This window comes from Notolabrus celidotus, chromosome 19, assembly GCF_009762535.1.
Source record: "Notolabrus celidotus isolate fNotCel1 chromosome 19, fNotCel1.pri, whole genome shotgun sequence".
Classification (NCBI taxonomy): domain Eukaryota; kingdom Metazoa; phylum Chordata; class Actinopteri; order Labriformes; family Labridae; genus Notolabrus; species Notolabrus celidotus.
In genome coordinates, this window is record NC_048290.1 from 14725996 (window position 1) to 14747949 (window position 21954).

The 21954-nt window shown below is 38.8% G+C and overlaps 2 protein-coding genes across 4 annotated transcripts; one reads left to right on the forward strand and one right to left on the reverse strand.

Annotated features, from left to right (window-relative positions):
* Positions 1–2291: 2291 nt before the first annotated feature.
* ccnb1 (cyclin B1) lies at positions 2292–5982 on the reverse strand. Its single transcript, XM_034709553.1, has 9 exons — positions 5848–5982; positions 5482–5610; positions 5003–5116; positions 4726–4908; positions 4484–4642; positions 4159–4395; positions 3933–4073; positions 3213–3323; positions 2292–3112 (listed from the first exon to the last, which is right to left on the reverse strand). Exons 1-9 carry the CDS (start codon positions 5866–5868, stop codon positions 3011–3013), a joined length of 1197 nt encoding a protein of 398 aa, XP_034565444.1. The 5' UTR covers positions 5869–5982; the 3' UTR covers positions 2292–3010.
* A 3677-nt stretch (positions 5983–9659) lies between these two features.
* LOC117831073 (AN1-type zinc finger protein 5-like) lies at positions 9660–18214 on the forward strand. Of its 3 annotated transcripts, none has more exons than XM_034709554.1 (6): positions 9660–10058; positions 13507–13686; positions 13804–13951; positions 14729–14832; positions 15254–15382; positions 16764–17384. In XM_034709554.1, exons 2-6 carry the CDS (start codon positions 13530–13532, stop codon positions 16910–16912), a joined length of 687 nt encoding a protein of 228 aa, XP_034565445.1. In that variant the 5' UTR covers positions 9660–10058; positions 13507–13529; the 3' UTR covers positions 16913–17384. The 3 variants fall into 3 exon arrangements, with proteins under 3 accessions (XP_034565445.1, XP_034565447.1, XP_034565446.1); XM_034709556.1 differs by having other exon boundaries at positions 9814–10058; positions 13515–13686; positions 16764–18214; XM_034709555.1 differs by having other exon boundaries at positions 9816–10058; positions 13512–13686.
* Positions 18215–21954: the final 3740 nt, after the last annotated feature.

Sequence of the window (21954 nt, forward strand, 5' to 3'; positions counted from 1 at the left end):
GTATCCCCCCAGGGATGGGAGGATGGATAAGAGGAACTAGTTCCCCTGAGGCTTCAGCTGTGAAAGGGTTAAAGAGATGAGCGCTCACACTCTGCTCTGTCCATTAGCTTTAAATACTGGAGGATTGATGTTGATGTAATTGGAGTTGTGAGGAGTGTGTTCAGCCTACATTGGACATGTGTCATAAGTTGAAGATAAGGACATTATTGGTATGACTTGATTCATGCAGAGAGGTGAAAACACATTTCTTTAAATTGTAGATTTTATGAAAACTAAAGTAAGAGTTTGTTTCAGCTGATGAAGAGACTTTTGGTTTTAGTCACATCTCTATAACTCTGACTCTCATTTTTCTTGTTCAAAAAAGACATGTTGATTTATATCAGCAGGAAAAAGACAGGTTTGAGTGATGGCTGAATTCCATTTGGCTTTTCTGGTCTTGGATTTGCTTAATGCTTTACTGTCACCGCTTATTGGGAAACTAATGACCACAAACATGATTTATGTTTCAAGAAGCACCTCAGCTTTTCCTGTAAAACATCGAAATGTGTTCTGTAACTTTGGAATAACAGTCCTTGGATACTCAACCTCTGAATCAGGTTCTGATCCTGATATGTAGGGAGATGGGTTTTGATGTTATCACATCGGTCCACCAAGACGTATGATGAGTGGTAGTTTAGTGACTAAACAAAGTTGTTGGAGCAGTGAATAGAAAATGTATGACACTCACCTGTAAAGTAATTTAGCTGACCAAGATAAGTATGTGCCTGTATTTCACTCTAACCATGTTAGTAAACTGGAGGAGTAATACCTAATGTGATTAAGTTTTAAAGTGGGAGTGCAATAACCGGACGTGGATGCCATTTATTGAATATGTTGAGTAACTGTTATTCCCAGCAACTTAAAGCTGCTGTTGGTAGTCGTGATATAAACATCAGTTTGGATAGATATTTCGATTGTCAACACTACCCCTCCCCACCAGATTTCCCCTACTTCTCGTGCGTGTTCTATGAGGAAGTAGTGCCGGCTTCCCAGCCAATCAGGACGACCTAGTAGGGGCCACCAGTCGACCAATCAGGACAGAGGGTTGGGGGGTTGCTCTGATTGGTCCGTGATAACGGGAATGATAACATTGCTTTATACAAAGGCATTGGAAAACACAGAGATTTTGCCATAATCTCAAATTACTCAATTACTGATGAGTACTGATGGTTATGAATTTTTTTCCAAACCCAGCACAAAAAAAGTATTGTTTTTTACCCCATTCCTACCAACAGCACCTTTAAAGCAACATGTCTGTGGTGGAATTTAGACCTGATCATGAGGTGAAATGTAAATGTCCCTGTTTCCCAACTGACCTGTGTTTTCTTGATCTCCTTTAAATCTACTGCAAGTAATTTATGTACCCTGTTGTCCCTTACAGCTGAAGTGTTTTGTTTGTGTATATACACAATTACACTATATATATGGCATTATACCTGTTTAATGCCAGTTGTTGGCAATACTTTGGTTTTTGTTATAAAAGAAAATGTGAAAATGAAAAAATAAAGTTTCCAAAAAAATAAAATGAGTGCTGTTGATTTGTTTTGCCTTTGCTTTTAACAGGACAGCTATGGAGAGGCAAGGAATGTGTGGAAGCTATGCACTACACAAATTAGCACTAAAGTCACTTTATACTTCCATTAAAGTCTGGAGCTGCTAGTTTTAATGTATTTGATCGCTTTGATGCTTCTTTTTTACTCCGCACTGCTCCTTGATATCCTTGTTTACTTAAACTATTCAACTTTGTCTCTTATGTTTGCTTGTTTTGTTAACCAGAGCAGGAAAATCCAATTTTGATGTACCCATGGTCAAGAATCCAGAACTTTGCCTCTGTAATGGGGCACTTCCTGTATTCAACAAGTACAACAGAACTTTAGTGCATACCAAGTGACTAAAGTTCAGGAGGTTTAGACTGATTATGAGATAGACTTACCAAAGCCTGAGTTTAGACCAAAAAAAAAAACAGAGGCAGTTAAAGCCAAGTTTGGGTAACCCTTAGTTTTTGAATATATGGAATGAGCTTTTCTTAGCATTTCCACAAAGCTGAGCAAAGAGGGCAGCACAAATGTACCCCTAATAATAAAAAAAAAAAAAAAAAACAGAAGCTAATGTGAAACAAAAATCTTCATTCTGAACAACCAAATTACCAACTATAAATATTTACAGTGAGATTTACAGCAGGGACCTTTTTTAAACCAGCATTCAACCAATCATGCAGAGAAAAAAAAACAAACAAAAAAAAACCCTTGAAGTAATTTTGTTGGAACTTTATTTCATTAGCTTCTCCCCCCATGACATTTGTTCCCACAGAAAGTGACTTTTTAGAAAAGTGGTCAACATGCCAGGTTTTAGTCCAGGCACAACATGTGGAGCTTAGAATCATCCAAATTTGGTCTTAGAGCAGCCTCTAGTGGTGGTCCAAATATGACAAGGGAGCAAAATCTGGTCTGAACCATTTAATAGACAATTTAAAAACAAGACAAGAAAGTAAAATCCTTTAAAAAGTATTGCTGTACATTTTACACAATTACTGCCATACACACATTAAGAGAAAGAGGCTATTTAAAAGAAAGCAGGGTCACATTATCCAATGAACCTCTCCCATTACTGACCATTTCAAAGCATGCCACCAGTTTTAGATGCAAGCATGGACACTACAAGGGTTTAAATGGTAATAAGGGCACAAGTTAGTGATAGTCATTTCGTCAAAGATTCCTATTACATCAGTTGGCGTAAGTAGTGCATTAACTGAGCAATTATGATCTATTTTGTGTACCATAAGGTCATCAGAGTGCTAACACTTAAAACGTGTGGCATGCTTTCCTAAATAGTCAGTAAAAGATAAACACAATGTCAGTTGTTAAACATGCAAACCACCGAGCTGGTCTTCAGTTTGCAGATTTCCCTCAGTCATGTTTAAAAGTTTAAGTTACAACTATATAAATCAGCACATGGTGCTTAAAACAGTCCATCACTGGGTTTGCTTCGCAAGATCCCTGACCAGTGAAGACTTGAGCTGGGAGATTGTCGCAATACGCATCTGCTTGGAGGTTGAATACTTGCCTTTAATAGCCTGTAGACAGAAAGATGCACACCATTAGTACTGCATACATTCTCCATCCAAGTTTAACCAAGCTAAAGACTCAATTTAAACCAGTCATGTTCACACGTACCATGTGTTTGGTCTGACCGTCGTTCACTTTCACAACATTTTTGGCAATGTGTGCCATCACAGGAATCAAACTCTCTGCTGTGTAGTCCATGTAGTGCTGCAGTGTCACATCCTGAGGAGAGAGGGCAGAAAAGGTCAATCTACAGGATTACTTTTACTCAATACTGCCAGCAGGACTCATTCAGAGCTGGGAAAATCTGCTTTTGGCTTTTTTGCACCATCTGCATGGAACGCTCTTCAAAAGCACTTTATAATGACTAAAAGAAACCAGTGCATTCGTTTTTTTAAAGCATTAGTTTTAAATGTTTTAACCTCTGATTGCACCCGTTTCAACTGACTGTTAAATTACCTTTCAATGGTTTTAACATTACTTTTTACTTTATTATTATTTAAAAAAAAAAAAAAGGTTCCCTTTTGTTTGCTTGTCATGCATTTGAATGTTTCTTTGATATGCTCGACGTCATTGTAAATGATTTTCAATTTTAAATAAAAGATAATTATTTTATCAGGTGGTAGCTTCCATGTTGTCAATATACTGCTCCCAGAAAGGAGGGGAAAGTTTGAGTGCAACCTTGAGGCCTAAACTGCATATTGCTTTACACTCCTGCTCTTGAGGGTCATTTTTACAATAGCTGTTATATTCATTAAAAAGATGTTAATTGATCATAATGAGAGGCTCTATAGAAAAGAAACAAAAGCACAGCACCACAATTTGACTCACCCATTCACCAGCATCTAAGATCTTCAGGGTTAGTGCCAAAGAAGCACTTGCGATCATGGAGGGCGGGAAGTGAACCATCTCGTAGTCGACCATGGTGAGTTCAAGGAGGTATTTAGCCAGGGTGTGTTGCTCAGCAGTGACCTAAACAAGTCAAGAGAAGTTAGCATAAACTGATAATCCAAAAGCTAGTAAAGCAATCACTGAATTACATTTTTCCATTACAAACCTCATAAATCTTTGAAGCCCTTCTGAGGAACTGCAGGGGAAGAGGGCGGCCCAGTTTGAATTTAAGCACCCGGAGGATTGTCATCTCCATGTCTCGGATCTGAGCGGTCGTGTAGGCACGGTCTGTCACGTAGGCAAAGTCTGAGATCTCCGGGGGATACATCTCCTCGTATTTGGAAGCAAGGAACATGGCGGTCACACCAACCAGCTGCAGCTGCTTCTTGGGGACTGGGTGGTCCTGTTGGAGGGAGAATCCCATGCGGTTTAGAATATTTACCCATGAAATAAAATCCACACACACACTCTCATTTGTGTAATTATCTCACCTGAAGAAAGCGGTCAATGATTCCTACGGTCATGTACATAGTCTCCTGCAGCAGACGGAACTTGAGGTTCACTTGCACCAGCCAGTCAATGAGAATGGCTCGCATGTTTCCAGTCACCTCCCGACTCTGCAGGAAGTTGGGCCTGACGTTCTGATCCACCTGAGAAGAAACCAAAAACTGTTAATTCAAAATACACAGAGAGAGGACACAGATTTTATCATAGGAAGTTGAAGAGGAGTTACCTCAAGCTGCCTGAGGTACTTGTAAATATCCTTCACATATTCACTGCACAGCATGGGGTTCTCGTAATCATCTGCGTCCACATCCCTGACGGCGGTGTGAAGGATGACATCTGAAAACGCTTGACAGAGGTCTCCAGGTTCACAGCCAGACGTCTCCATTGGAGTGGGGGATGCAGGTTCAGGCTGGAAGGATCAAAAACCAAACAGGTGATAAGACAAAACAGAAGCACCACACCCAACAACCGCTCATTTGTATTTTAAAAACCAGATCGCTTACCTGCACCTCAGGCTCAGGTTTAACAGGAACAACATTTTTAGGTTTTGGTGCTTCAGCAGCTGCTTTTTCAGCTCTGGTGGTGACTTTGGTCTTTGTAGGCTCAGCCTTCACAGCCTTAAAATGAAAGCAAAATAAGTTAAATCATGCAAAAATCATTCTTTGGAGATACTTTGAATGATGTTTGAGTGATTGTCCAAACAAATGTGACCTCTTGAATATGCAAAAAGCTTGTTCAAAACAGCAAAATGCTCAGATTTTAGGAAAAAGGGATCCAGCTGACCTCACTACATTTATGCATTCAATGAATAGCTAGAAATCTTTTTGCATGTGCATGCTCTCACTTTGCACACAAGACCTCTTTTAAGACTTTAAACATGATCTTTTTCGCAGTTAATAGCAGGAAGTGAATCTGAGATAAGATGCTCCATCTAAAATAAGAAGGTCAAATGAATTTGGACCATTTTGTTTTGTTTTTTTACCTTCTTCTGTGGCTCTTTGTTAGCAGTGATGTTTCCTATTTCACCCAGAGCAGCTCTAGGCTTCAGCCCAGGCCCGGTCACCGAGCAGGCCTTTCCACCAACATCAGACCTGGTGGATGCCAAGCGGTTCTGTGGAAACACAAAGTCTTCATGTCAATGCAAAGCTTGTTATTTTATGAAATTATATTGCAGAGTCTGAATCGAATTCCTTTTGTGGAACGGATGCACGAGATCAGATCCGACATAATCGCACGAGGACTTTAAATTACTTGTGTTTTAAAACATAAATTCAAGAGAAACAGTTCAAATTAAAGTGTTCTCACTGTGAGGGAAAGGAAAAGTAATAAAAACCATGAAATAACTTACCCTTGTCACTCTGAGAGCCATTTCGATATGTGTGATGCTTCCACAGACAGACAGAGACTTGTAATGGAGGATGTGATGCCGTTCAGTTTTTCAGCTTGCTTGTCTTGGTTTAAATCCTCGCACGCTGCACGCTGATTCGCTGCGTCTGGAATCTCCCCGGCATCTGATTGGTTGAGCGCATCTGTTTCGAATGCATTCCCAGGGCAACTAGTGGTCACGTGGTTTAGCTTTTCGTTCACTTCCTGTTCCTGTTAGCTTTTGTTTTTTATTTACAACCTTCAACCTATGCCTTCAACATCAGAAAATAACATTGATATTCGATCAAAAAGGCTTATACGTTTATATTTGTTCTCCAAATTAAACTTTTACTGGTGCCATAAATAACTCTGTGATTAAAACAAACGTAAAGCTGACGGATTGATTTAAGAGTATTAAGATGACGTGATACAAAAGTTTCTCTCAGGCTCATCTTTATTCAAAGTGCAGATTCAAGCAAATTAAAACAAAAAAATCAATTTATTTTAAACATCCTCTTTTTTGATTTAATAGCATTAAAAGCATGTTTGAATATTTTTTAATTGTATAAATAAATTATAAATTGAATAATAATAAATATTAAATAAAATAACTACAATTAAAGCCCTAATTTTTAAGGGCTAAACCCCAGATTGCATGTGTATGGAACCTGACTTGACAGTTTACATGATTATTCACTGTTGACAATCATCTTTTACATTAACGGTGTCCCTGTTTTTGTACTTTGCTCACTCTCCACTCAAAAAAACAAACCCATAAATGGTATAACATGCTGGGACCATATGATGTCTTTAGGTAATCATTTGACATTTTCTTGTAGCTTAAATAGTTAGAGTTTACAATATTGATAATGAATATAATATCTGAGGCAATGCCTCTCAGCCTGCCAGCTGTAAGGATCTTATTTTGGTGGCATGAATAGCATAATCATGAGTCAGACAGAGAAACTGCAGCCCATGCTGATAGCCAGGGCGTAGTATATTTTTTTTAACAAGTAAAGCTTTTTTTTTTATCAATTCATAATCAGTTAATTTTATTTGTGTGGTGTCAATTAACATCACATTCACACTTTACCCAAAGTACTGTGAATGTGATGTGTCTAATCCGTACTCTTTTATTTGAAAAAGACAACATGAATCCACCATGTGTAAACACGAGGCTAATTTTAGAAGTAACGGTGGCAGATCCAGATTCATGTTACACAGTGTTGCAACAGTCTTGGGCCTCAGAAGCTGACCACAGAGGAGGTGCAGAAAGAGAGAGATTGATAGAAACAAACAGCAAGAACAACACAACAGGTAAAACAGATTTATGGTTATGATGCCTGCAATAATGGTAAAAGTGTTATTCCTTTAGTCCTACATACACTGCTGCACTAACTTTAATATTCAAGAATGTGCTTCAAATGGGAAGTGGATCTAAGCATGTGAAGACAACACATCTTGTGTGTATTGTTGTTTCTTGTTCACCAACAGACTGCCTGTCTGTGATGTTAAGCCTTTTTTATCACAAATGAATTGACTCTAACTGAACACGTACAGCGTCAAAGTCTTACGTTTCTCACTACTAAAAGCAAAAGGCATCATTTAAACATTTAACGATGAGTGTATACATCTTGACTTATTGCAACAGCAAATTTGGATTAGGAACTAACAACACTGTGTTTTATGAAGATACTGAACTACCTGCCAATTATTTTTTACAGTGTATGTAGCCTACCTATACCCTTATCTAAAAGTTTTCCATCTGAAATTAATCTCTAGAAAGGATATCACCTCTGGGTTTATCATTTCAATTTCACACAATGTGTCCTGTGTATTTTTTAATGAGTTTCTATCTTACTCAAAGGCAGTGGTGGACACAATTTAATGACTTAGGTCAAAGTCCTGGTCACATATTAATCTAATACAAGTGAAAGTTGCTCAGTCAAATACTCACTTGACTCACTGGAGGACTTGCTTTTAAAAATACTGAAGAACTCAAACTACTTCAAGCTACTTTTTTTTTTTCAAAATATGTTGTATTTTCACAACGTGAGTGTAGTTTGGAATACATGGGTGTACATTCTGCTATGTTGTTTATTTAGAGAATATTACTGACATGTTTAAACTCACATGCCACATACTTCCAGATGTGCAGCAAAATAGGAATAAAAATTAAAAGAACCAGCCCTTGAATAAAAATGGCAACTAAATTACTACAAACACTGACAACTTGGATTAAAATGTTCATCTGTAATTAAACAAATGTTCAGCTATACCTCAACACGCTTTCTCAGGTGGATGATACGTATCATTCTTAATTTCCAAAACCTCAATCAATTGGCTTGAGATATGGCCATGGGTACACAGGTGGAGAATCATCCTCCTGTAAGTTTCTGAGGCCTGATCTGAGTGACGTTTATGTTGTGCTTGCTCTACTTTCTACCAGATGGATGACGTATGGAAACACCCCATACACAATCCACCCTGGGCTAGAACAGTTCATTGTTTCACAGATTTTAGAAAGAAAAGGAATTCATCAGCTGGCTTCAGAACAAAAATAGAGCAACAAGAACATTCAAAGAAATGTAGCTGAGTCAGAAGTATGATATTTGTCTTTTAAATGTGATGGAGTAAAAGTTGAGTATCCGGTTCCAGTTCAGGTTCAGGTTCAGGTTCAGGTTCAGTTCAGGTTATGTTATTTGTACTGTAGTAAACTTGTTTGCAGCCAGTGAGATATTAGATCAGTACAGAGTTACGAGACAGATTTAACATGAACAAACTACTTGTAGTTGCTAAACATACTCAGTGGTGGACAAAGTAGACAACGTCATTACTTCAGTCAGAGTATAGATCCTCCTGGTCAAACATTACTCCAATACAAGTGAAAGTTGTTCAGTCAGATTATGACTTGAGTTAAAGTCCTGGGGTGCTTTCTTTGGAAAATACTGAAGTATTCAAATGTTCACCTGGAATCAAAGCAGTGTGTTAGCTACCGACCTCCACATGCTTTCTCAGGTTAGATAGTGATGTTTTTTAGGCTGTGAGGAAGTTTGTGAGGTAAACAGATCAGAGATTTACAACAATACAAACAATCATTCTTTATTTCAAAACCTCAAATGTGGGTTTAAAATATGGCTGTGGTGCTCAGGTAGAGAATCATCATCCTTCTCAGTCATAGCCATCATCACCACGACTAAATGAACGGACTGATATGAAAAACGTTGAGCTACGCTTAACCGAGGTACGGAGACAAAACAACACAAGTACACCAACAGTTTACCGTCTCTGGGATCTGATTTCAGAATAGAAACTTCATCAGCTGAATTCAAAGCTAAAGTAGTGAGTAAAACATTGATAGAAATGTAGTGAAGACAAAAGTACAATAATTGTCTTTCAAATGTAGTTGAGTAAAAGTACCGCCAAAAAATAATACTCCAGTAAATTTACTTTATACTGTTCACCACTGAACATACTAAAACTAATATCAATAAAAATGATAAAATCAATATACCTGATACAAAAAACATGACACTTTCTCATGAACAGTTCAACTTACTTCTTTACTGTCCAGCACTGCATAAAGGCCTTTATAATCATGGGTGAAAATGCTTATACACTAAGAAAACTTCCAGCTCTGTGTTTTTTTGTTTCATTTCATTTTTATTATTTACGTCATTTCAGTTGTCAGTCTTGTTGTTTTTCATTGCTGTCTTGCACATGTACCTGTTCCTTTTTTTACATATCTGAAGCTGTCATAGCCACGTGGTGTGTACATGAACTGTTGATCAATAAAGAGGAGACAAGTAACAGCATCCCAGCGTCCCAGTCAGCTCCTGTTTACTTGGTGGAAGAAGTAGGTGTAATGTTCTTTAATGGTCCTGAATCTTTGTGGCCGAACTCCAAAACAGTAAACACACGCCTTCCAATCACAGGGTCACAGATTCCGTGACGTGCGCCGGAAAAAGAGAGCACGTAAACGCACCACGTAAAGCAAAACAGATGCGACCACAAACCAGCGACAGAGAGAGGACGAAGAAGCTCCCTGCCCGGCGGAGAGGAGTCTGTTTCCCCGAGAAGACTGAAAGAAAGAGAGGAAGGCTCCAATAACACCGACATACTAGACGGCCTAGTTAGTGACCATCACAGTGAACGCAGCGATCCGCTCCATCCAGTGTAAACAGGAAATATAAGGTGAGTTTACCAAACAGGGTTAAATCAAGGAGAGCCAGCCTGTGTCTGTGAAGTTTCTGAACTAAACTGTGAAACAATCACAAAATACATGTTAAAGTGACATTTTTCAGGGTTGTAGTTGATGTTTAATTGATTCAGAAGCTAAAGAGACTTTGGAAAAGTTCAGTTTTTAACACGTGTTGTTGGAACTTTAAACCTTACATTGTTAGGTTGCCGAGATATTATATTCAACTTTCACATATAATAACATATATATTTAACAACTTAACTTTAATGTGTAACCTGTTTGATCACTAATTATGTCTGCTAACGTTAATCTGCTAATAGCATCAAAGTAAAGGCTTTTTTAAGGTCTAATAATTACTTGACGTGTCAACTAGTCAATATTTTCTTGCTCTATAATATAAATGTAAATAATCACAATGAAACTCAGTCAGAATATCCTTAGTTTGTCTAAGCAGCGAACAAAACAAAGAACAGACAAAGAAAATGCAACAAAACATGCTAACAGTTCTCTGCTAACGCTAACAGTTAGCATGCTAACATTAGCTTGGTAGTTGTAGTTGTTTGTCGTTAATATACAAATATAAGGACTACAACTTATAGTTTAAGGTGTTACTTTTTTGTTGGTGTTTGTAGTTTTAAAACCAGGCTCGTTGGATGTTCTGTCAGTGTTTATTCGAGCTGTATAAGTTGGTTGTTGTAAGACAGCCGTTAGCTAGCTAGCATGACTCAGTGGATTTGTGGATGTGACAAACACTGTGGCCCAGAGTTAGTCAGGAAGCAGCCGGGGATTAAAGCAGATTAAAATCATTTTTTCAGTCTAAAATCACGTTAATACAGCACTTTAAACGAGCTGTTTGGATTTTAAGCATCTTTGTGATATTGTTCAGGTTTCAGGTCAGATTTAAGTGTGACTTGAGTTCAAGAACTTCATTTTTCCAGTGTAAGTTCTGTACTGCTAAAGTGTTTTGTTTATTGTTATATTATATTTTATGAAACCATATAGCAACCCAACAGATACAGTAAAGCTGTATAAATGACTGTTTAAGTTGCCTAAACCAAAATACAAACTTAGTTAAACAAAACAAATTGCAGCAGTCAACATTTCTTAAACATATTTCATACACAGCGAGGATGTCCAGGTTGACACTTGCTATAACACTTTTACATTTGGGAACCCTAAGCCAACACTAAAATCCATTAAGATGATCAAATGACAGTGATTACATATCAAATATGTCTAAAGATTCAAGTGAAGAGATCAAGATGTAACCAGGGAAATAAAATACTCAAGAGCTCCCTCTCTGAAAATGTTTACACCAGAAAAAATGCCCCTCCAAAAACAGGAAAGAAAAGCTTATTTCATACTTTTACCTTGAAATAAGCAAAAAAAATCTGCCAGTAGGACAAGCGGAAAATCTGCTTGGTAAGATTTCTTAAAATAAGGCGTAGTATTTAGAAAACTGTGATCTTAAAATGAGCAGCGAAAACTTATTTTAATCAGTATTTTATCAGTACTTCAAAGCTTAGTGTCTCAGTATAAGCCATGAATGCTAACAATTAGTACAGAACAAAAGTAGAGTAACAAGAACATTCAAAGAATGTTGCTGAGTCAGTAGTATGATATTTGTCTTTAATGTGATGGAGTTGAGTTTCAGGTTCAGGTTATGTATACCTGTAGTAAACTTGTTTTGCAGCCATATTAGATATTAGATCAGTACAAGTTTGAAGACCGATGTAACATGAACAAACTACTTTTATGTGCTAAACATACTAAAATATCCTAAAACTAATATAACAATAAATATGATAAAATCAACAGGCATGATAAAAAACACAATACTTTCTCAAGAACAGTTTATTTCACTTCTTTACTGTCCAGCACTGCATAAAGTCCTTTATAATCGTGGGTGAAAATGAGTGATTATGGCTTTGTCTATGTGGAAAACAAGCACGACCCTTAATTTAATCTACAGGTGTTGCGTTGATCTTTGCACACGCATGAGGTTATCTATCCCAAAGAGTTCTTGGACAATCAGACACAGTCCAGACTCCTGAATGTGTTTCCCTCGGGTTAGAAAGCTGGCAGTCTCTTTAAAGGGGAAACCTACTCTGACTAGGATACAACTTCTGGCATGACTCCAGCCCCATGTGCAGGACTCTGGAGGTTGTCTATAAATAGACGTGATCACAGCCTGACTGTATTGAGGTAACTCGTGAGTGTGTATGTGTGTGCACGCTCCTGTGGGATCACAGTGTCACATTGCACTCCTGTGACAGAGGAAAGCCATCATACACAGGTCCATGTGAGCTTGGAGCTCTGCAGTCTGTAGGCGCACACACGTGAAGGCAGCAAGGTGCTGGTATGAGAGGTGTATTGATTTGAAGAGGAGGAAGCCTGCTATGCAATTCACCAGAGCCTGGATGTGGTGATGTGAATACTTCCTTTTTTGGTTGCTTAATCGGATGTCAAAAACAGGGTCCTCCTCTTGTTGCAGCCTCCTGTTGTCACAAGGGCGAAGCTTGATTAGTTTAACATTCAGGCTTTCCATCATTCATGTGTCATTCTGGTTCAGTTGCAGTGCTGATTTTAAAATGCTGTTTATTTCAGATTTAAAGAAGCTAACATTCTCAGATGTTTACTGTGCTAGCAAGACACTAGGCAAACATTAGTGGTCTTATGGGCTACAGCTTAGAGCTACAAAGTCTGCACTGTTCAGCAGTTTTGATTAATAATCTGTGTTTGTAATGTAACCAGTCCTGATTCCAAAATAATCCCAAAAGCAGTGTTTTTCTTTTAACACAAGGTCTTTGTTAGACTACGTTTCCCTCGCTCTCCTCTCCTGCTTCAAGCAAACATTTAAGTCTCCCCAAACAACTGGATGACAAGGCAGTTAGTCACTTCTGAACACCGCAAGTGTAAAAAAAACTTTCATCAATGCATCAGACAATCCTGGAAGTGATTATCTCCCTTGTTGTGATTGGAGCTGGCACCATGCAGAGGTTTTAACCTGCTGAACCTTCAAACAAACAATGCAGCTTCACAACTCGTTCAACCCTTATTCTCACTTCATAGAAAGTGAATGGGGAGTGATGGTGTGTGTGTCTCTCTCTGCTGACTTTATGGACGTGATAACTGCTTCCTTTGTCACTTAGCGCAAATCTCTTACTTTACAATACTGCCCACCTCTGTCTCTACGTTGTGGACTAAACAGCAGTTGTTTAGTCAGGAGGGGTCTCAGCACAGCATGAATCACTCCCACACTGCCCCCACAGGAGCAGGCCTTCATTGCAACAGAAATCATTGATTGTCTGAATCAATATTGAGTCTTCAAAAGATAATATAAATAATATGCATTGATGAATCCATTATTTTTCTCCGCCTTAGTACCCACATAACACTCGTAACGCTGGCCTGTTTCTTTTGTTTGTTTGTCCGGGTCAGCTCAGCAGGTGGCAGACATCACTATGGCCCAGGAGACCAATCAGAGCCCGGTTCCTATGCTCTGTCCTACAGGCTGTGGTTTCTATGGCAACCCTAGGACTAATGGCATGTGCTCTGTGTGCCACAAGGAGCACCTGTCAAGACAGAACAATGGAGGAGTCAGTACTTTGAGTCCTGTTGGTAAGTCCTGCTGGGTCTGCCTAAGTTTTCTTTTTCTTTGTTTCTAAGCGAACGTAGAACAAAACTCCCCCGGCCTTTGTGTTTGACTGTAACATGCGGTGAAACTTTATTCCTCAGGCAGCAACAGCGGCTCCACAGCTGAAGCATCTGCAATCCAGAGGTTGGAGGCCACTTTGAATAACGCTGCAGCTGCTGCAGCTGCTGCTGCAGAGGTGGCAGCTGAGGCCGCCGCATCAGCTGAGGCTGCAGCCGCTGAGGCTCTCAGGTGAGGGGACCCAGGAGGGTTAAGTATTCTGAACAAGCAAAGCTTGTTAGCTCACAGTTTGAAAAGCTGAGATTTTAATCTCTCACTAAATAAGATTTCATTTTAGAAGATGCATATGTTTACTACCAGTCAATGGTTTGGACACCTTCTCATTCAATGGTTTTTATTTGTTTTAATTTCCAACATTGTAGATTAATACTGAAGACATCAAAACTATGAAATAATCTGGTTTTGCCATAATCTGGATTACAACAGTAGTCAAATAGGGCTATCCATTGTGTACTAACCCTACCTCTGAACAACACAACTGATGGTCTCAAACACATTAAGAAGGCAAGTCATTCTACAAATGAACTCTTGACAAGGCTCATGTTAATTAGAAACCATTCCAGGAGACCACTTCATGAAGCAGACTGAGAGAATACCAAGAGTGTGCAAAACTGTCATGAAGGAAAAAGGGGGCTACTTTACAGAATCTAAAATCTAAAACATATTCTGCTTTGTTTAACACTTTTTTGTTCATTAAATAATTCCATATATGTTCTTTTATAGTTTTGATGTCTTTGATATTAATCTACAGTGTTTACAATAATTAAAATAAATACAAACCCTTGAATGAGAAGGTGTTTCCAAACTTTTGACTGGTACTGTACTTGTGTCTCTTCATCAGATTCATCAGGCAGTGGGATATAGAATATAGAAATATGTGCGTTGTTTATATGACTCTCTTGTACTCTTTAGCCTGTTAACATTATTTTTCTCATTCCTCCTCTGCAGCGGGGTTTCAACAGCCATGTCTGTAACGCAACAGATGACTGAGATGAGTCTTTCCTGTGAGGAGAAAGGAGCATCAGGAAGCAAAGTAGAGTTCACTGAGCCAGGTGGGTACCTCATATAGACCTCTTTATATATCAGAGGAGATTCACTGTGTTAGAACAACACCACTGAGAGGAATCACAGTGTAATGTTACACTTTGTTTTCACTGTCAGACATGTTTAAATCCTACAATGGCATTATAACTTACACTAAGAATGAAACCGATTAAATACACACATTAAAACTTTTAAATTTCAGGAGTAAAAGAATCCATCATGGTGAAAGCTGAAGGTTCAAACTCCCTTATCTCTATAGGGCCAACACTGATGACCTTAAAAACAACTAGATCAGCCCTGATATTGATCCTTGACAGTGAATGGGGGTGTCCCTATTTACTAGTAAGCAGGGCACATTGAATTAATGCACCTCTGTGTATGTTGGTGGACGAGAAACTAAAATGAATTCTCTTTCCTTTGTGTCTCCAGTACTGAATCAGCCCACATCCTCAGCCTCCCATCCCTCCACTGCTGGCAGTGAGGATTCCAAAGCCCAGGAGCCCCCCAAACCCAAGAAGAACCGCTGCTTTTTGTGCCGCAAAAAGCTTGGCCTTACAGGTAAGACGTGACACACTTTAACAATGCGCTTTCATTAGGAAATGTCACCAACAGCCACAGGCGTATTCTTGTTCTCCTGGGTTTATTCTTCATTAGAGGCAGAAACTTTGAGTTAATTTAGCTTTAAATGTTTTAAGTTATTTATGAGTTAGTGTGTTGTTAGGTGTTCAAACTAACTGGACCAGTTTCTGGGTCTGGAAGATTAGACTGCCGTTGATCTGGCTCAGAATACAATACAGGCGGGTCAAACCAGAGTCACACAGCAAGTTTGCTTTTCTGCCATATTGTCACAAGGTCCAAATGAGATTAAGATCTTTTAAAAACGAATGAAACGACAAAAAGTAGATTGTCAGTGACGGTCAAATTCCACCCGGTCCGTGCCCGGTCCGTCTCAGCACCGGATCTGAAAGGTTTCTATTCCATTCAACGTGTTATATCCCACTGGATCCACTCTGTTGTGTTCCGGCTGCGTCTCTGATCCGGCAGGTCAGAGCTCTCCGGATCAGATACACAAGACTTCTGTTTTTGGCGGAAGCCGGAGCACGACGCATCAATCTCAACAGAGCAGATGGAGCGGGACAGGAATTCAGGCACCAAAACAAAATGAAAACATCTGGCTAATTTTAAGAATAAAACACTCTGTGTTAATCGTAGATCGTTTTTAACTTAACTATTAAAACAAAATGTCATTTTGGGTGGAGCGAGGCCTGGAGCCAGCAGGTCAGAGGTTTTCAGAGGACCAAAAAGACAACATGGATGAGGAGAGGAGGAGGAGAATCCTTGATTCAGTGTTTGCTGCAGGAAAACCTCGGTCTCATGACTCCAGCTGTCCGGCGGTCCTGCTCCGTGCTGGGTTCCGAAAATGCAACCAGTGGGTGTTAACAGACGAGAGAGCACAGAGCCGGACCGCAGCGGATCGGAGACGGACGGACATGGATCTGGTGGAAGTCCCGTGTAAGATATTCGAAAACAAAGGGTTTCTAAGACATAGGAACTAACTGTAGCTGAATCCTGTGTTTACAAAACTTACCACAGGAAACAAGGTCAGAGGCAAGATGTGTTTAATTTTCTTCATTGTCTTTTTATATCATACATATGACAGAGCCACACTATAAAATTAAATATAAGAATATTAAAATATAAAAACACAAACTAACATTAAATACTTTAAAATCAAAATTAAAGACTGAAAATCACAAATAAAATCAAGAAAAATTCAAAATCAGTACTAGAAAGGTCTGTATCAAAATGGATCCAGCAGCTTCCTTAAAGTCCCTCACACTCGTTTGCAGCATTTGTAGTTATCGACATGAAGGGATGTTTTTGGGTAGTGAGGACTCGTCATTAATCAAACTCCCTCTCTCTTGCTGTGGTGTTTCAGGTTTCGACTGCCGCTGTGGGAATCTGTTCTGTGGGATCCACCGTTACTCCGACAAACACAACTGTCCCTACGACTACAAAGCTGAAGCTGCTGACAAGATCCGCAAAGAGAACCCCGTGGTTGTTGCTGACAAGATCCAGAGAATATGAAGAGGACTCTCAGTTTGACTTTGAACACTGCGAAGAATCGACTTTAGAAAATGGATTTTGAGCCCGATCTTCTTCCTAAAGGATATTTTCTTTCTCCCTTTGATCATTTCAGGACTTTTTCTCCCGGTGCATGAGAGTTCAGTTTCGTATTTTCAGCTTTTATTCTTGTTTGCGTGCGATTTTAAAACTTTGGAGAGTTGTATTGAACAAACGAAATGTGTATGTTGAGGATTGGAGAAGTGACTGAGAGAGATTTTGAAGAAAAAAAATGTGTCCTTTAAGATGAAATGCTGTTCGGGTCTATTTTGTGATCCTCTGCCTGGAGGGAGCTCGGACATTCGGGCTGTTTGGACTCTGACTGTTACTGCTGTTGGCTGATTGTGCCGTGTCAGCCGTGCTTGCTCTCTGCTGGCTTGAGTAGCAAAAAAAAAAAGTACTTTTTGTCCGTGTTCTGTTTGTGGCCACAGTCTAACTCTCCGTGCTTGTCAGACTTTACGTCCTGGTAAGTTTTATCAACCTGAAAAGCTTCTCTGTGCCGCTGGGATCTCGTTCACGCTGGTTCCCTTTTCAGACAGAAGACTCTAAAGAAAAGACTTTGTTGCTAGCTCTTTTCTTGCTAGCTCATATCCCTTCCCCCTGCTGTGTGTGCGACACCTGAATCACAACCCACTTCACAGTTTTCTGGTTTTCCCCGCCTGTTGATCCCGGGCTGAATGCTGTGACTCACCCTGTGCCCTGGATCTGGACTGCAGGCACGTGTACTTCCTGCTCTGTCGGTCTGCAAACTCATCCACTGAAGTCACTTGACGGTGCACGTCACCTGACGTTTATTTTCCGTTAACATTTGTTTCATGTTGTTGCTTTGTTTTCCAGAGAAGTGAGTGTGTGCTCTGTGTTGTTGTCTGACAGGTAGCTGAAACTTGTATTGATTTTGCCTTTTGAAGGGTTTAGCTCCACTAATATTTTCATCTTTTACTTCACTGTTGAATGTTTTCCTACATTTTTAATGTGAGCTGACAAACCCTCAGAGCGTTGGGAGTGTTGGAATGTTTGATCAGAGTGTGTGAGGGCTGTCGTTTGAGTTACTGTATGAGTCTAAATGGTCGTGTTGCTGCGGTGACTTAGTGAGACGTGCTCGTAGGTTATTAATAATTTTCTGTCCGGCTGCTTAATCAGTTTTTGTTTTTTACCCTTTAGTTATGCAAGTTTGTACAAACATCTTTATTTATATACTGCAGTGCGCATAATCCTCCAATAAAACAGAAATAATTGTATGATGTAAATAAATTATGTTCACAAATATAACCTCAGTCTTTGTGGCCCTTCATTTTATCATCAGCATTAATGTCTGATGACTAACATCCTGATTGCATTTCTTCCATAGATTATAAATAATGGACGTAGTATCCGTGATGTCACCCATCTGTTCCTGAGCGCTTGTTTTTGAGCCAATCGTCGGCGGGAGCCATATTGGAAATTCTGAACTCAACCAAACTAAAGGCTGTTTTCAAAACCGCCTACTATACTAGCAGTACGTACTGATTTGGCCAAAATTCAGTATGTAGTATTTGAACAAGCAAAATCTGGGACAATTTCACAGTATGCGAGCTGCACAGTTGTCTCACCTTTCAAACCTACAGAACAAACATGCAGGGAACCCCTCATTAAAACAATGTCATCACCTCTCAGTTTATTTCACATACAGATGGACACCTTAGTAACACAGAAGTCGTAAAAAGAAACCGCTGTTCATTGAGATATGCAAATTGCTCATCAAAGCTCATTAGCGGTATTTCTACAGACTTTAATTTGAATGATTTAATCTTTATTTTAAATGCTGCAAAGTATGAACAAATCAGTGTTGGCTCTTTATTATAATTGCATAATGTAATTTGCACAATAAAACCCCACAAAGCTGCAGGATGTTATATTGATTTGGTAAATGGTAAAGTAAAAACACAACAAAAACTGTTGCTTTATATGATGCCACCACATTTTATGATTTACTATATGTGTCATTAAATTGAATCACCACAGCGTGCAAAAAAAACCCAGACCTGTGCAGAAGTGCAGCATGCTGCTCCAATCATGTCACGTTTGTGGTCTAATCCTTGCTTAGAGCTCCTTCAGAAGCTTCCTTAGTCCTTGATCCTTGCCTCCTCCAGGCACCTTTAAGGAACTGGATGACCCTCCATCATGGTAGAGTGGAAAAGACAGGAGAGGACGCAGAGATGCCCCAACTATTGTACTGAGAAGCAGTCAAAATATAAAACAGATTAAAAAGAAGAACTAGTGTTGTAAATTGAATTTAACATCCATAGGTATGTTATCTATATATAATAAGATGTGTTTATAGGGTTTGCTCCTCTTAAACCACTTCTCTTATGTTAGCCCAGATCAGATAATTCCTTAAAAAACAAGCATTAATTGAAACCATGGTTGAATAAACACTGACCTTAGGCAGCAGTCAAACAATGAGTGCCAAAATGATGTGTAGAACTTACACAAGATGTCACAGGCTGATATTCTGTAGAGGAAATGTAAAACAAACACCCACACAGCATACGACAGTACTAACTCTGTCCACAGCTTCACAATGAAGAGTCAAATAGTATAATTATAGTCACTATATAAAGCTGATTTTCCTTTGAGTACGCTCAGATGTAGAGTGAAACACCCAGTGGACATTTTCAGGCTGCTGTCTGTCAGTTTATCTGTCTCCATGTGACTCACGTCTCTGCAGGGAAACTCGATCTGCTGCAGTGAGTGTGGCCTCAGGTCACGTTCTGTCACCTGCCACCCTACAACACAGGAAGGACTGTGTGTTATCATACACACAGACACACGTGCAGGGGGTACTCGTCCACCGGCACGGGCAGCACATGGTGTCACAACACTTCTGATCCCCCCTTCACAGAGGACGAGAAAGGGGGAAGGAACACTGGCCATGTAAAGCTTTTATTTTATTATAACTTAAATATTTCAACATCAAAGTGCTGATGTCTCTCTTAATGGTACATTCCCCCAAAAGAGACACTTTTAAGCAAACAGGCTTTTTATTTTATGTTTATAATGATGGCTTTGAGACGAGTGTACTGCACATAAACAAAGTATTTTTTATATAAATATAAGACTCCCATTTATGTCATGTTCTTCTTCTTCATATTTCAGGGCGAACTCACAGGGAAACATTGGGGGTGTGTTGTGTTGGAGGTTCCAGATGATTAATCAAATAAAGGTCAATACAGTTTTTCTCTTGATTATTAATGTTATGTAGTAGCTATACAACAAAGTTTCACAAAAAATTTGAGCAGAGAAAATTCAGATATGTGACAGTGGAGGAAATGTGGTATTTTATCAGGTACATGTATTTTATTAAACATAACATTTCATATAAAGTGCATATATTGTTTAAAATACATTACCAGTCAAAAGTTTGGAAACACCTTCTCATTCAAGGGTTTGTATTTATGTTAATTATTGTAAACACTGTAGATTAATACCAAAGACATCAAAACTATGAAAGAACATATATGGAATTATTTAATTAACAAAAAGTGTTAAACAAAGCAGAATATGTTTTATATTTTAGATTCTGTAAAGTAGCCCCCTTTTTCCTTCATGACAGCTTTGCACACTCTTGGTATTCTCTCAGTCTGCTTCATGAAGTGGTCTCCTGGAATGGTTTCTAATTAACATGAGCCTTGTCAAGAGTTCATTTGTAGAATGACTTGCCTTCTTAATGTGTTTGAGACCATCAGTTGTGTTGTTCAGAGGTAGGGTTAGTACACAATGGATAGCCCTATTTGACTACTGTTGTAATCCAGATTATGGTGAAACCAGATTATTTCATAGTTTTGATGTCTTCAGTATTAATCTACAATGTTGGAAATAATTAAAATAAATAAAAACCATTGAATGAGAAGGTGTTTCCAAACGTTTGACTGGTAGTGTATATATGAAAATAGCTGCCAGTATCTGTAGAGCAGCACAGATACTGCTTGTCAATTTCCGGTCATGTTTCCCTTTAAGGCCACCAGGTGGCACTAAAGACACACACTCTCACATCAAACATTGTGAACCTGGAGGAAAGAGCGAAGTGTTAACTTGGAGGTAATTATGGGATGTTGGGGTAGAATGATGAAACTGTAGAAGAGGAACATGAAAAGTTAATACCAATGACTAGCAAGTCATATCAAAAGGACATCACTGATATTTTAAAGGCATTCATAGTTAGTGAAGGTCACAGCTGAGATCGTAACATGAAACAGAAAAAATAACGATCATTTATTCTAACTTAAAGTAGATATGTCCTCAGTCCTTATGTCTACACACACACACACACACACACACACACACACACACACACACACACACACACACACACACACACTTTATTTCCAGAAACAGATGAGCAGTAATACACCATCTTTCATTCATCCTCATCCATTAACTTTTCATTGCTCATGAAACTTTTATGGTGATTGTGCATGAAATATTGATTCAGAATCATGTATTGGGTTTAAAGACATGCAAATGTTTAGAAATTCATGTGAAGACAAATGAGTCTAGGTTTCATCAAAAACAGAATCCCTGCTGTAGGTCTTGGTAATTACTTTCCTGTGTAACAGATTAACATTTTCATGATACAGTGGTTCTGTGGAAATTGAGAAATTGCAAGACAGTCATGTCGCATCGTGATGTCTACAGTAGCCCTGAATATCAATTCCACAAACATTTCATGATCATAGAACATTTCACTAAATGTAAAAAACATTTCACTTAACTCAAAAAATATTAAATAAAAGCAAAAAAAACTACCTGGAAGTTAAAAATATTTCTCAAAAAAAAGCAAAAAATGATTTCCAAGATGTAAAATTATTTGAGGATCTTGCTAGGGACTCAGATTTTGTCCAGTTACACCGTAGAGTTATCCTAACCCTTCCATTTTCTGAAGAGGTTTTTGCAGTCAATGGAATATTTTTTGTTTAGTGAAATATTTTTGCATTTTATGGTATATCTTTTAGTTTTCTGAAAAGATA